General features: G+C 41.5%; 1 protein-coding gene across 2 annotated transcripts in view; it reads right to left on the reverse strand.

Moving 5' to 3' along the window:
* Positions 1–12,773: 12,773 nt before the first annotated feature.
* Positions 12,774–16,996, reverse strand: part of LOC103181323 (serine/threonine-protein phosphatase 2A 55 kDa regulatory subunit B gamma isoform) — a 193,569-nt gene continuing 189,346 nt past the window's right edge. For both annotated transcript variants that reach the window (XM_042338812.1, XM_007897730.2), the window contains one exon: positions 12,774–15,474. In XM_042338812.1, the coding sequence (XP_042194746.1) occupies positions 15,183–15,474 (292 nt within the window). In that variant the 3' untranslated portion in view covers positions 12,774–15,182. The remainder of the gene's footprint in view (positions 15,475–16,996) is intronic.

Below are 16,996 nucleotides of genomic sequence, written 5' to 3' on the forward strand. Positions count from 1 at the left end.
CAACATATCTGGCCAAATGTTAGAGTATAATACCAGAAAATGGTAAGCACGGCATTCCCATTTCAATTTCTTTTCATATTTTTTGAAGATTCTTTTAATCGATTGTTTCTGAAAGGATCTGAAGCGTACGTGCTTTTCTCCATCCACCCCTTCTGTAAATACAGAGTAACATTCTTGAAGCTTATCCCAACCTTTTCGCCCACAAATATACAATCAATTCACTTTACAGTATAAAAAGCAAAATACTGCAGATGCTGGAAATCCGAAACACAAACAGAAGTCGTTGGGAACACTCAGCAGGTCAGGCAGCATCTATGGACAAAGGACAGTGAGTCAACACTCGGCTGAGTGTTCCCAGCGATTTCTGCTTTTGTGTCACTTTTACAGTATTTTCTGTGAAACGCTTTGAGACGTCTAGAAGACATGAAAAGCGCTATATCAAATGCAAGGATGATTATGGTTATGCATGTGAGGAGATACAGATTGTTTGAGGTACATTGTGTGAGTGTAGCACTCCCCCCCCCCCCCCAGTTTCACAGTCAAATTATATTTTTGGTGTGAAGGTGTCCTGTGGTGCACGCTGTATACACCAACAGAAGTTAAAAATTCAGCTCATTTTGTTTTGAAATAATCTGTCAGACTTTAAGACCTGGACTGCCTGGTTAATCTCAGTTTGACTAATGATGAGGAGACATGTGTCACAGTAAAAGGCTGTGGATATGGACCTGAAGCTGTGGAGACCACCCAGTAACAGAGCTGTAAATAATTGATTAACTTGGTAAGTGCTTGTCATCTCTTGGAGTTTCCTAAGTGTGTTTTTTTTCTCAATTAACATGTCAAGTATGGGTACTGTGAATTGACATTTTGGTAGCAGATCAATGCATTTCAAATGAGGCGTTAATGCAGAAATTGAATCTGGGTGTAGATTTATTCCAGATTGCATTTTGAAGCGTCCATGATTGGAAAAATTCTTAAATGCAGCCTTGTTGTTGTAACTGCTTTTCTATAATTTCCTCTAAGATGCTCTGAAATGTTAACTAAATAGAGTAAATCTAAACCAGGTAGAATTTTCCCCCAAATAGGATGCACATGCATTACAGGACAGTCAACAGGTCCCAATCATCAGACACATAGGAATGAAGCTCAGGCATGTCTAGATGTTCTTCTCCTGAACTTGTGTTTGCCTGATATTGATTTGTAAGTTTTTAGCATTCATGAGCAAATGAAGCTATTTTACTGGCAAATGAATATGCAGGGCAATCACTGGTAGAAATAATGTGTTTTTTTTTCTTTTTAGAAAAAGTAGATATCGGTACATTCTGGTTGCTTTCAACGTAAAAGTCGAAGGTTAAACTTGAGTCAGTAAGATAATGTGAGCAGAGAAATGTAAAATGTTAAATGATAAATGCACTGCTTGTCTGTAAAACTGAAACTTGAAGAGCTCTGCTTTGATCAGTACGCTGAGTTGATGTTGCGCTGACTTTTCTTAACCCACTCGAATACTTAGCTGCTTGTTGATCAGACATTAATCACCATTCTAAAGTTATCAAGTGCCTGTTTGTGATTACTTCACATTAGCTGTACATCTCCGATGTGCAAGTCTTCCACCACACCTGCATTTGCCTTCTATATTAAACCACTTGTATTAACGCTGTTGCTGCTGTGTAAGTCCTCGACTGCAGTTATCGGTTGTGAACTTTTTCTTTGAATTAAAAATGGCAATTCTATCAGTTTCACATCTGTCGTCCTATTGACATGTCCACAGATTTCGTTGGAATCACTGCATAAATTTTATTCGACACACACTCTGAACAACTCTTTTAAGTGCTCTGAAACGCTACCCTGTCGCTATGGAAATTCAATTTCTTTTTGTTGATCTCCAGGGGCATTCTAATCACACATCTCTCTCTTTTTCCCTTCCCTCACCCCCTGCCTCCAATACCCCCATAGTGAGGGAGAAAAACTTTAGGATGAGTCAACCCATGTTGCTCAAATTCCCCTCAGCAGTTGACTCCAGGCCTGACAGGCATCTTGAAACACCACTGACTGCTCAGCCCTGATCGGGAAGCTGTGCAGGTGATGGAGAGGCTTTGCTAAGTAAATGGCAAGTGCTTTTAAAAGAGCAACAAAAAATTTAAAATATTTAGCAGTGAGTCGGAATGGAACATTCCCACTCCAGGCAATCTCTGGCAGACCTAAAAATAGCCAGCAGCTGCTTATCTTCAGTCCTGGTTTGATTCTGTTTTCCTGACACAGTTGATATATTGCAGACCCTGCAGCTTGCTGCTTCTCTGTACAAAAAAGGTTTGATGATGTTTGGATTTCTTCACTTCTGTTTTACATCTTTACTTCTCCACCCGCCCCCAATTAATTCAGTAATATATAATAAGCCTTGGATTTGTTATAGTACCTTATCACGTCGTTGAAACGTCTCAAAGCGTTTCACAGAATATATTGTGAAGTGGTTGAATCAGAATCACAACTTTTTTTTGATTGATTTTGTGGGTAAAGCGAGGCAGCCAATAGCTCTAAGCAGTGTCCCACGATCTGTCGTGCATTGAGTGACCACAATTTTTTTTGAGGGATTATTACCCTCAGAAAGCGATCCGCCAATCGATTAACAACTGGGTTCCAACTTATTGCTAGGTAAACAGAGGCGTGTGGAGTACGGGAACTTGCCTAACGTTTCGCCCCACTTGGGAATCAAACCTGGGTCTTCTCACTTGTGAGGCGAACATGCTAACCACTGAGCTACAGGACTCCATGAGCTGCCTCAGTCAGAAAATTAGATGTTTGAGGTCTATCCATGAGCTCATAATAACAGCAGATCTGTGATTCTGATTTAAATCTCCAATTTGTTGTTGGCAAATTGGCTGCCTAGTTTGCCTACAAAAATAGTCACTCCACCGTAAATCCCGTGAAACACTTTGAGATTTCCTCTGCATGTGAAAGGCGCTATATCAAGTCCAAGATCAAGCAGTGAGGTGGATTTGTGGCAAACATGGGAAGCGGCTGCAAGAGAGGGAGAGCTCTGGCCTACACTGACCTGTCACTGAGCACCCTGGAGGTGGAGACGGCTTTACAGTGGGCACATATATTTGCCAAGGTCCCTCGCATGAAGACCTGGGTTAAGCAGCCGGTGCTGAGTAAACCTGGTAGCTTGCATTGGACTTCGACCACGAGAACATCAAGGTGGCTGGTAGGATGCAAGCTGATGACAGCATAGTCAGCCTGGCTCCTCAGCAGGACTTGGAAGAGCAGACCAGTCATTGGGGGAAGGAACTCCTCCCTCTCAGCTTCCATTACTCCTGCAAGCCAAAGCCCTAACAGGTAGGGTGGTCCTAGCTGGAAAAGCAATAAGAAAGCTTGCCAGGTAGTGCTCTCAATGGCAAATAACGCGATTTTAGCTGGTTAGGCTCTAGCAGTACCCCATCAAACACTCTGGGATCCCCAAGCCTTGACTCCTGCCAACCTGCGCCTACTACTTTCTGGAATTAGGAAAGCAGGATGCATCCCTCCATGGAGTGAGTGTGCATTCCATTCCAATAAACGTCTCTGGTATTTCTATGTGCAGGTGGGAAGCATGGAACTCTGTTCGGTTTGAATACTCGTAAGTACGGTGATGGGTGTTCGTATGTGTCAGATCTGGTTGACTAAAACAAAATAGATTAATTGGTCATCTCATTGTTCTTTTGGGGAGGGAGGGCAGAGGGGGATATGTTGCTGGTATAGATTTGCTGCCCAAACCAGCTCACTGTGCAAAGCACTGCGTGGGATTTGAAATGAGGGGGGGGGGGGGGGCTATATCTAATGCAAACATTTATGCTATAATTTTTCACACTCGCTTGCTGTTCGAGTTTGCAAATGCACCTTTTTAAAACTGAACAATCCAGTGCTGTGGCCAGTGTTCAGATAAAACAATAATACTCTGTTGGCATCTTCCATCGCTTCAAGTCAGAATATACAGACCTGTCCACCACCCGCCACAAGATGGCACTGTAACCCTTAACATCTGATGAGTGGCAGAATGCTTCGATAACCACCAACTTTAAGCTCTCACCAGCTTTCTCTTTAAAAAGTTGATTTTAAAAATGTCTAAAACGTTACCTGGAAGCCAAAATGTCCGTTGTTTTTTTAAAATGTTCAGTTCTGCCTATTTCTCTTTGACCGTGCCTTCAGCTCCCCTCTCGACTCTCTTCCTCCTCCTCGCTCCCTCCCTTCCCTCCCCTCACCCTGACCCCCCCCCTCTCCCCCCCCCCCCCCCCCCCCTGACCATTTCCCCCTCCTCACTCCCTCCCTCCCCTCCCCTCATCCTGACCATTTCCTCCTGCTCGGGTCATGACCCAACTGTGCAGCGCCTTGGGACGTCCTCCTGACGTGAAAGGCGCTCTATAAATGGAATCTTGTTGTTGTTGTTGTTGTTGTATTCGTCCCAATTGTTTCTCCCAGAATGTGAAGCCATTGATCATCAAAGCTTTGGGCCACTTTATGGCAGATCCAAACTAAGGAGAGGTGACAACCTTGTGATAAGGACATCAGTGTTCAACACAAAATTGCCAATTTAAACTCTTCGAAGCTCTTGCTACCATGGGGAGACCATGGAGAATTTGGACCATTTCAGTGCCTTGGGACAACCTCCTGATGTGAAAGGTGCTATAGTAATGTAATTTGTTGTTGTTATTAATGACTGGGTCCTGCCTTATTTAATAGACTAAGGATGAAGAAGACTCACGATCTTCCAAGAGAAGAAAACTAAAATTTCTCTCTGATCCCTGAATGTGCTCAAGTGAAATCTCCAGGATACTAATACATTTACAGTCTGTGTCGCCCAAGCCTGACCATTTTGTATTCCAGTACCCAGCAAGAGATTTTATATCCATGGGATTTTCTTCCTATCACTTGCAAGATCTAAACTATGAATTAATTTAACCAGTTCCGTCAGCAACAATTTTCTGCATAATATTCAGGCTTATATCCAACCCCCCTCCCCACCATTCACCCACATCACATACACCTCAATGAAAAATGCTCCTACCCACGTCCACACCTTGAAAATTACAGAGCGGGTGAAATTGCTGTGATGACATGGTGATAAACAATGAAACATTACAACGTACTGAGTGTAGCTGAACACTTAATCAGACCCATGGGTCCACTCAGTGTGCGCACACACAATTCAGTGCAGCGCTTAACATCCTGCTCTGCCCAAGGCAACCAATTTGAAATCCGGCAGAGGGATAAGAATAGGAGCCTTCAAGCACTCCAGGTTTGAGAGTTTTACCATTTGCTTTCATGTGCCTAGTAGTGGCACTGCTCCATCTTTATAGTATAATATATTCCCATTTTACACTCTCTCTCGCTTTACAATATAGGATTCCTGTATTTTACAGGAACAAATACATATGAGAAGCTGTGCACGTGAAGATTGCCACAGGTTCCTATTTATTGCATTGAGCTGCACCTCCATTGTGGGTTTGCAGCATTTTCATCTTGTGCCGCAGTGCCCTCTGCCGGTCAGATTTAATGATAATCAAAATAATCCTTGCATTTGTACAGGACCTTTCACATCAGGGGGACATCTCATCTCAAAGGGCTTCACAGTATTTACTGTTAAGTGGAGTGACCTCTGTGCACATTTGGGCTGCTGCAAATACACAATGTCCACAAACAGCCATGAAAGAAATGACCGATTTTATTTGAAGTGTTGACCAGGACACCGGGAGAAACTCCCTTTTTAATTAGTGTCACGGGATCTTTTACTTCTATGTAAATACAAGTTGTTATTGTTCTCCTACACACACCCAAACTTGAAAAGCGTCTATCAAAGAGTTACCGATTAACAGGATCCACCTGATTCTGACTGAAGCTTTCCTTGGATAGACTGGGAGGGAGAAACTTGGAAGGCTGTAGTACTAGTAAGGATGACGCTATTATATATGACATTTTTAAAAAACTAAGATTTATTGACATCAATATATGATTTTATTTCCTCTACAAATGTACTATGATGACACTCGAATGCAGCGCTGGGGGTGTGATTCAATGCTGGAGGTGCCATCCTTTGGATGAGATGTTAAATTTCTGCCTGGAAATTAAAGATCTCATGGCACTATTCGAAAGAGAAAGGAGTTTCTCCCGATATTCTGGCCAACAATCCCCAAAATAAAATTGATTATTCACTTTGTGGCTTTTTATAGGACATTGCCGTGTTCACTTTCAAATACACAGTCACTGCACTTTTTCGAGAAAATTCTGTGAAGCGCTTTGAGACGGCTTCCTGATGTTGAAAGGCCCGATATCAAATGAAAGGATTATTATTATTGTTTGTCAGTTGCCAATAACACAGGTAGCCTTGGATTAAAGGCCACTCGATTGTGCCTCACATGGTACACTCAGAAGAAAATAAATAATTAAAAGCAGAATAGTGAATTTAATAATAAATGCTGAGAAGGTTTCTGGCATGATTTTTTCTTTGTTCCAAACAATTATCTCAGCAGGTCTCCACATACATAAACAAGTAGCTATAATTACAATAAGGGCCAAATCAGGTTTGAGACTGTTGCAAATGTCTATCCTTAGTTTATTCACTAATGAATGGAAATTTTTTACGCACGCCTCTTTCCCATGTATCCTTTTGAATCCAGACAAGTAGCTGGTATTTAATCTGCCCAATTTAATAGAATGAAATAACAGGGATTTCTTGCCATTTGAATCCAGTCCCAACATAAAGCACACTAGCTCTTCAACTTTAGCACTCGGAATGTATCCAAGGTTATAAGTAAGCAGCAAAATGACAAATTTGGTGATAAATTTGGTAATTGCTTGGTTTAGAGTCCAGCAGCTTTCCACATATAACTAAACAGCAAAATTGTGAAATGACAATGAAGAAATTCTTTTCATCCCATCTTCCACAATTTTATTGATAGCCCATCTTTTATTACTTTATCTCACTTCAACAAGAATAATTTGCAATTATACAAGTTTACATTTATGCAGGGCCTTTCACATTGAGAGGACTGAAAGTGCTTCACACAACTGACTGGGGCCTGAGCTTGGGTGGGGGAGGCAGAAACAACAAGGTAGAAGAGAAAGGTCTTCAGGCAGGCTTTCAAGGGAGGAGGGGGCAAGACGGCATGTCAATGGAATGGAGTTCCAGTGGGAGGTGAACGTTGGTTTAAAGCTCACCCATTGATGGGATGGGTTGGTGTGTGTGTAAAGCAGAAACTACCCACCTCCATTCAGGTCAGAAGGAATGGGCCAAGACATTGTTTGTCTCCTACCATTCCCAGGGCAAAAGGAGGGAGAATCCATGTTAGGGTTTCTCCTCCTTTTCCCATCTGCGTTTAGATGGGTGATGAAACATAGTCCTTCATAGACTGTTATAATAATAATAATCCTTACATTTGATATAGCGCTTTTCACGTCGGGAGGACGTCCCAAAGCGCTTCACAGAATAATAATAATAATCCTTGCATTTGATATAGCGCTCTTCACGTCGGGAGGACGTCCCAAAGTGCTTCACAGAACACACTGTAAAGTGAATTGACCTTTTTATTTGTGGGCGAACGCAGCAGCCAATTGCGCACAGCAATGTCCCACAAACAGCCGTGGATTGAAAATGACCAATTTATTATTGTTTTTGGTTTTGGAGGGATTATTATTAGGCTCTGTGTGGAGTAAGGAAACTTGCCCAAGGTTTCTCCCTGCCTGGAATTGAACTCAGGTCTCTCACTTGCAAAGCGAGTGCTCTGACTCTGACTCTGAGAGCTACAGGACTCCTTGACTTACAAAGACACAATCAATGCACTTTATCCAAACCTCTTGTGACATGCTTTGATACCCATCAATGTGAAAAGGCACCATGTCAAATGCAAAGATTATTATTTTTGTTATTGGTATTATTATATCATGCACAACCTATACAGTTTACTCCCTCATTTTCTGTAACTGTGCATTTACTCTCCTTTGAGTAAAGTTATGGGCAATATCTCTTGTCCCTGGGGTAACATTGCAGTCAGTCAGGGTCATTTAATATGAATTCAAATATTCCTGGAGTTGATGTCATGGAGTTTTCCTCTGATTATTTATAATGAAGAAAGTTAATGAAATAGACCATGGAAAGTGATTTACGCACAAGCTGCTACAGAATAACAACCCGTTTTCCCCAACTGGTCACCTTCTCCAGATGGTACTTCTGTTTTACTGCACTCTTGGCAGCAAAACTGCATTCAAACAATTAACTGCTAATCCTTCAGTGCAAATGTAGCATGTCTCCTCGTACCACGCAGCGCCGCCTGGGTATGATAATAGGTACAGCAGCCCCTCCAGGGCTCAACACCTGCTTCCCTGTAATTAAATCTTGGGAGATCACAGGAGTACCTTGACCTGATTCCATTTGGCCTTCAACTCTGACAGCCTTGGCTACCAACTAGAGGCAGATTGTATTTTGCTTGTTCGCCACTATGTGCTGGGCCACTTTTCACTTTTTGTGAAAAGTATCTCTTACCAAATAATTGCAAATACTGTAATTTTAACCCTTAAATGGACATTGATGCTTGCGGCTGATCTGCAGTGGAAAGTGCAGTAAAAATCAGGTTTAGCCACACAGAATGCTGTTAAGGCCTGGCTGCTTAAGGCCAACTTTCGTGTGTGGTGTTGGCAGCATATTAATTTGTATCAACCCTTTGGGACATCCTTTCCTTGGGATGTGAAAGGCACTATATAAATAAGAACATAAAAATTTGCTGGGCGAAAGACAACCAAGTTCCATCCAGTTCACCTTCCACCATGCTGGCAGTCGCTTGCACATGTCATGTCCCAACTTATGTATTGTATCCTGAGATATTATTTCCTATAAGAACATAAGATTCCCTCTGAGGACATAAATGTAATTTGTTGTTGTTGTATCCCTGCTGTACAAATGAGTCTGGGACACAGTCATTCAGGCTTCACTTTACAAAAGGAGGGACTGCTCATTGTTCATGGCTATTGGAAGAAATATGCTCAATAAGTCAACTGGCCATGTCTGGCTGCTTTTAAAAGATCACAGCCTCTGTCTGTTCTTCGAGCAGACACTGTACACAGAATCACACTGTTCCTTTAGCACTAGTAAGAAAGATGCGCTTATTCATTAAAAAAAGTCACAGAATAACAAAGTCCCTAAGGTGAGTCATCAATTTTAGAGTGAATTCACAAGGGGTGAATTCAAGTTAGCTCAAGCGATCTCAAACAGAAGGCAATGTGCTCACATGTCATCCTCTATTGACGTTTGAGCTGACCTCCCACAGGGCAAATCTTCACCAGTTTTCAATTTACACATAAGAAAGAACTGTCCATCGAGTGTGTGTGTGTACATATATATATATATACTATATGTATATAGATGTGTGTGTGTGGTGTGATTTGTGTGTGGGTGTGGATAGGTGGGGGGTATATAAAGAATTGACTATACCAGTCCCATGTCTCAAAACCCTTCTGTCTTCACACCCTTCTGGTCCAACAATGACACTACTTTTGACACAACCATCCGGACTGAGAAACCAGGAATACAGAGCATCCAAAAGAGAAAAACGACTCAAATATGAATAAAATATAACTAAATCACTGCCCTGTTTTTGTTGTATCCTCCCACCAATTAATGCTGAGTAGCAAAGTAGCAAAAAGGTACAGTAATGCAAGCAGTCTGTCAGCGTTATTAAGTTTCAGAATTCACCTAAAAGCTTTCTATCCACCTTTGCGCTTCTCTCTATCAGAATGATTGCACTCCTCGGTCTGATTGAGAGGGCGCTGGTGATTGCTGCTTGGCTTGGCTTCCAGTTATGGGGAATAATCATCAATAATTGGTGGTTGCTTCACTGCTCTCCTGACTTGCATTAACTCTTCCTATAATAGGACATTATCTTCAGGTTGGGTTTGAGAGCGGTCCCCCTGTTATTGCCATAATCTAAAAATGTAAAATACTTCCATCAGTCGTTGAGTGGGTAATGAGAGGGCATAAATGTACGATCACCACCCAAAACAACACAGGGAAAGAATAGAAACACTGTAGACCGGAGGCTTTTTTGGACGTAGAATCCCCAACCAAAAACAATGATCGGGGCAGAATGTATAATGCTCTAACGAAGGAATTGGATGAATATTTTAAAAAGAAAAATGGTATAAAACAGTATGGAAAAAGGGTAGGGGAGTGGACCTAACAGGACAGCTGTTTCAGGGACATAGTACGCACATGCTTGATGGGTTTAAAGGGCTCCTCTGTGCTGTAGAATTCTATAATTTGCTTCTGTCTTATTAGGTTGCCATTACCATCGATGGGAACTCCTGCAGCATTTTTTCACGTACGTTGTGCGTTCCTCCAGAGAAAGCGCGCATTCCATTCCAGACACGGGGACATTAACGTGTGAAGGTGGCGTACACGTGTGGAACTCTCATTCTGGTCTGATTACTCCTAAACATGGTGATGGGATTCCACATGTTAGACCCGGCTGACCAAAAAAAAGTGAACTCGAGAGGCTAATTACTCCACACAGACGGTGAGGTGGCAAAAGTAAATGGAGGAAGAAACTACTTTCCTAAGAAAAAGATGCAGAATAGACAGAACCGGGTATGACAAGAAAAGAAGTAAAGGTAAAGTGAAACAAATAAAAAGGATAAAACAGGAGCAGCAAAACAGAATAAAAAATATTTTCAACATACTTATCTTAGTTGTGTAAAATTAGTGTTATCCTAATATATTATTTGTTACAGACAAACTTCCCAGAAATTACACGGACAACCACTGGTGATGGTCATTTCTGATTATTTGGTCGTAAAATTTGTTTGGATTCTGATTGCTTCCTTCAGACACTGAATGAGTTTGTACGTTTGCTACAACTATTCCAATGTCTGGCTGGCTCAGTTGGTAGCACTTTCACATCTGAGCCAAAGTTTGTGGGTTAAAGCCCCACGTCGGGGACTTTGAACTCACAGCGTAGAATGACACTCGAATGCAGTCGGAGGTGCTGTCCTTCAGATTAGACATTAAAGGATATGAAGTCCCATCTGCCTATTCAGGTGGATGTTAAAGGTCCCATGGCACTGTTCGAAAGAGAAGGGAGTTTCTACTGGAGTCTTGGCCAAATATCTCCAAAATAAAATTGGCCGTTCATTTTATGGCTGTTTGTGAGACATTGCTGTGTGCAAATTGGCTGTTATGTTCACCTACAATTCTGTGAAAGCGCTTTGAGACATCGAAACGACAACGTGATAAGGTGATATAACAAATGTAAGTATTATTATTCATTACAACGCTCCGTGTATTTTATTTTATTAAGAGGCAAAACAAAAAAGCAGCAGTGCAAACTGAATCATAGATTAATGTAGGCTTGAGGGCATTTTGTTCAGATCTAAATTTAGCTATCTCCTGGCTAACAGGTTAATGGCTTTCAGAGAAGAGACTTTCATCTCATCAATCCAGACTAAATAAGAGTCTGGGTCCTAAAGTTAAAATGATGGTGCGTTTAACTTGCAACACCATCAAACAAACTGGGGTAAAAGTTCTGATATGAATTAAAGCATCCCTTAAATTGGGGACCCTCTCCTGGTTACAATACAGTTTAGAGTTATGCAATGCCTTTCTCCTCAGGAGGACATCCCAAAGTTAATAATGTTGGATGGATGTGGAAGGTGAGGGGAAAGATGAACAAAAATCCGGCAAAGAGATAGGTCTCAAGTTAGACCTTGAACAAGGTGAGGCAGGAAGTGAGCTGGAAGGACCCCGGGTAGGGTGTTCCAGACAGTGGAGGCAGAATGGCTGAAAGCCTGATCGCTGATGATGGTGAGGGTAGGGTGGGGGACATGAAACATGCTGGGCTTTCAGGGTATTTGCCCCCACTCTCTGGAACTCCATCCAGGAGGTCCTTTAAATCATCCCATTCCTTGCCTCCTCCAAAGTCCGCCTCAACACCTTCCTCTTCGACTCCACTTTTGCCCATCTTTCCCCCACTCACTGCCCTGACCCACCGACCCCCCGCTCAGGTGCAAATCCTGGAATGTCCAGGACATCGGAACATCCAGAGTGAAAGGCACTATATAAATGAAAATATGTAGTGTGTATAAATATATATGTATCCAGTAAATCAGTAGTATCATACAATCATACTCCTGCATCCCAAATAGTCTTCGACATCCCTCTTAAATATTTCCATTGACCAAAAATAAATCCATTGACTCAGTTGTTTGGTAGTCTATCATTCAGTATTATTGGTAAAATCTCTGTATGATTTTAAGCATTATTTCAAAGTACATCGATGGATACACTTTAGAGGTGTCAGCCTGGCTCCATTGACATAACTCTCGTCTCTGAATTAGAAAGTTGTGGGTTCAAGCTCTATGTTGGGACTTTGAGCTCAGTCTGGCTGATACTCTGGCTGTGCTGCATTGCTGGAAGTGAGGTCCCTCAGATGAGACGCTAAAGGTGCCCGTTCAGGTACCATTACAAATCCCTTGGCACTATATGAAAAGAGAACAGAGTTGCTCATTGTGTTCTGACCAAACAATCCCAGATTGTTTGTGGGACATCGCTATGTGCAAATTGCCAGCTGCGTTTACCTATAAAATACACAGTAAATCCTGTGAAACACTTTGAGCTGTCCTTCTGACATGAAAGAAGCTGTAACCAATACAAGGCTGATTAGCATTATCAAACTGACAAATAAAGGTACTCTTTCAACTATGAAACATTATGTGGTAAATGATCATTGTTCCAAAACAGTAAAGTACAACTTTAGGCAATATTCAAGGATGCAAAGGCTGATAATAGTCTTTATTTTATTTGAAAACCTGATATTAACACACCTGATAGCCATTCTGTTTATCAGAAACATTTCACCAACGTTACATTAGAAGGTAAAAGAAGCGTTGGTTAGCTATAGACTGAAACTGCAGACATTTTGAAAAATGCAATTCAAATCAACAACCCCCCTCTCCTGAGCAGGTTTCAAAGACTTGTCCTCAAAATAGCTTAAAGTTGAAGATAGCTCTATATAGGCACCTGCTTCAGTTTTTTTTCTTTAAATGCTCAGTATAATTCCCCCCAATTTTATACTTAATTTGTTTAATAAATAAAAAAAATTCTAGTCTTATTCCCCAGTAAGTCAAAAAAAAATCAGTGGCAAAATCTAGTCTTCAATAAAGCGGCTGGATTAAATCAAGAGCCTAAAGACGTCCTCTATAAAGATGCAATGGATATCTGTACATTCATCATATATTTGACAACACCGAATAAACTTCCGAGAACTTTATTGTGCTTTGTTAATCACAGCTCATTTCCAGATGACCATCTGCCAAGATACCTCTCTGGTAAATCCAGATGGAATAAAGCTCGCTAAACTCTGACTGATCGGAAATTTGGACAAAGCCACAGGCACGGAAAATAAAATAAGCACTCCCTCACCATCACTACCACCACCACCGACCCGCTCTTAGACACGGGATTTTGAGTTACTGGGAAATGCAGCAAAAGTGAGAAAAATACAAAAGAGTCTCATGACATTCATCAGTGCAGTCCAAAAAAAAGTGTAAGAATTAAACAGTGCTCAGCCTGTAAAGACGGTTCTACCAACCATTTACCCCATTACTAAACATTTCCATAAAACCATTAACCTTCAAAACACACAAGTACTGTATAGAACAAACAGGTGTTGTCAGTCTATTTGACAGGTCTTCCCCAAGAGGCAGAGTGTCCTCTGATAGTTCACTTAAACTGGCGTCAAAATCAAACCTATATAACATGAGTGTTCTTTATTCCTGTGCTTTATCACAAAAATCAAGTTTTATTAGCTATATTCCAATAAAAGAGGATTACAGCTTCTCTTACAGCCTATAAAACAAAATGTAGCCTAACCTTAAAGGGCTGACTCGAAATGTGGAATAAATACGTCAGAAATCAATGGTTTTCCGAGGGGTTAAGCAAGAATCCACCTTATCCTTGGGTTTGCATAATCAGCGGTTCAATGGGGTGGGCAGAGTGATTCAGATCTGGGAGAGAAGGCAGGCAGCATTTGATACAATCAGGAGCATTAGTCAAGTGAAGCTTGTTTATTAAAATCTTGAAAATGTTCTTTATCACAAAAAAATCATAAAACATTTTTGCATCAGTTGTGATGGCAGTGCTGGGCCCTGGAACATTTCCTTACTGCAGCCAGTGACAGTGTCAAGAGCTCCGGAGGTCAGGCCCACCGTTGGTCAGACACAATGCAAAGCTCCCATTATTACTACTTGTACTCCGACAAGCTGCCTTAAACCTAATCCCATTGCTCACCACTCCACAAACCACCCTGATCTTTAAGACTTCTTTGAGTGACACTGCCAAGTGAATACCAATTGTGCCAAATTAGAGAGGGATTTGTTTTTGTTTTGTTGCTTATACGTGCACTGCAGAAACCAGGAAGCAAATGCTCAAACTCGCTTATTGCAAACCAGACCCCCTCACGGGAAGGAAAAGATGGATTCACATTTTGTCCATTAGCTGGATTGAAGCCCAGTTACAAGAGCGTAATGTAAAACCCATCCACCCAACCCCCCTTACCCTCCTTCCAATCCCTGGAACAGCCACATCCTGACAGATGTTGCCAGGTTTGATTTGAGACACATTTCGAAATAGAAACAGTACCACCCACACCTCAGGTGCCTGTCGAGAAGCTGCTTAACTGTACTGTGAGACCAACCAAATCCAATCCATTGCAAAGACTTTTTAAAAATAAACACAATCAGGAATGAATCGGTAGTCCGAGCTCCACATTAGCTGTTCTTTTTTTTATATATAAAAATCGCCATGTGTAAATTCAGGACATCTCACATGAAAAGTTTTAGACGACGCACGGAGTAAACATTTAAATGCCTGGGCCACGACACTGGGCTGAGCGGAGAAGAGCTTCAACACTGTAGGGCGGTGTTCATACCTGCTCTCGTCTGTCCACCCTGGAGTGACGGTCTCAGCCCCCCGGTGAGTGACCAAAAATCAATGGTTACTGACAGTGATACACGCTAATGAGAAACCACACTCCACAATTCCACTAAGAGATGAATACAACCTTGTGAAGATCACTTGGCAGACAGGTCGCAAAGACCTGTCAACAACAACCCCCCAAAAAAAACAAAAAAACAAAAGGCTGGTTTATAACCAACTCAGGGTATTTATAAACTTAGTGCATCTCCGAGTTCACTTTATCCTGAAATATGTAGAGATTGTTTGTGGCGGCCACAGCTATTATGTTCTCTGTCGGGTGCCAGGCCGTGTGCAGGATCTTCTTGTTAAAGTCTAAACTGTCAACACTAATTTCGTCTTTTCTCCTCTTGCCTCCTGTGCACACTTTGCGTGGTTTGAGGATGGCCCGTGGTTTGCTGTTCTCCCTGGAAGCTTCCAACGTGACGTCCCGTTTCGTGTTGCGATCAAACATCCTGAAGAAGTTGTTGTAGGCGCCGGTCATAATTACACTGCGGACAAGGGGAGACACACAAACTTCAGTCAGGGCAGCACAGACACTTCAAAACGTCAGTTCCGCACAAATCAACCTCAATTACGAATACTTTAAGGAATGCACATTCGTCAAAGCACAGATAGTAGCAACAAGAAATATAGAGTGAAAGGATATTGCAGTATTATAATATATTGGTCGTTTTGATATGTCCCTGTTTAACAACCTGTTTCACAATCAGAGGCGATGTAATTATATCCAAATGACATAGGTACTTTCACTTGAGGCATCTGTGAAAACTGAGAGGTGCCAGCATTTTGGTTCATGTTCAACCATCACAGATCCTGGAAGTCGTCTTAAGCCCAGACAGAATTTGGGGAAACGAAGATAGAGCAACGTTTCCTCACTTTGAAATGACGAGAATACAATCAATCAATACAATTCGGAAGCAGAGAAATTTGTCTACCAAGTAGTCTCATATTGTCGATGCTCGGCTATTAAATTGGATTTAAATTTTGTAGTCTAGAAATGTGCACGTACATAAACTCATACATACATAAATATAAATACACACACACATGCACTCATGTATATACATGTGCACAGTTGCTCATGCGCACACTCAAACACTCACATGTACATACACACACAAAATTGGGTGGGTATTCATCCGAACCAATCCTGTGATAACTATGAACATCCTAAACTCTTAAAAGTTATTTACATTGTGGTAAAGCGCGCTAGCATTTTACATGCAATAACAATTTTTCTAAATAAATTTTGTTCAATGTAAAAATGCCACAAGTCCTTATCCATTTATACCCCACATAGGTTTGTATTTCCTACACCTCCCTGGATCAAGCCACAAACAAAGGTTGTGACAGTTTTAACTTGTAGAAAAGGCATTCCCAGTACACGGAGTCAGCTCTAAGGAACCAAGTGTACTAGTGTCCTAGGCTGAAGAGGAAAATGACACCTGCTAAGCAGATGGCAGTGCTGCTCTTGTTTGAGAAGTAGACTTATTTGTCATCGCATGGTTAAACATTTCCACTCGACATAAATCTGAAACGAAACAGTATCCTTCAATCAATGCACATAAATATTTTCAGTATTTTGAAAAATGTCTCATTAAAACTTTATTTTTAAATGCTGAGATTAATATCCATATTGATAGCTTAGAAAAAACATTTCATCACCAATAAGCACTCCTGCCCCTTAAATCAATATGTTTGTTTTAAAATTCATTGTATTGCCACTCCTTCTTCCTTGGGTCACATAACAAGAGAGAATGGTTTCACAGGTTAGGCAACTCCCAGTACTTCACCCAATAGGGCATTCTTCATGTGTGATCAGTCTGGATAGTGAGTCTTGGCAGATTAGTTAACTACAGGAAGCATGTAAGGGTATCAAGGGATATTGGGCAAGGGCGGATTATTGGGGCAAGGGTAGGTAATTGGGGCAAGGGCGGTTAACTGCTGCAAGAGTGGGTAATTGGTGCTGAGGTACAAATCAGCCATGATCTTACAGAATGGTGGAACAGG

Source organism: Callorhinchus milii, unplaced genomic scaffold (assembly GCF_018977255.1).
Source record: "Callorhinchus milii isolate IMCB2004 unplaced genomic scaffold, IMCB_Cmil_1.0 Scaffold1, whole genome shotgun sequence".
In the NCBI taxonomy this organism is placed as follows: domain Eukaryota; kingdom Metazoa; phylum Chordata; class Chondrichthyes; order Chimaeriformes; family Callorhinchidae; genus Callorhinchus; species Callorhinchus milii.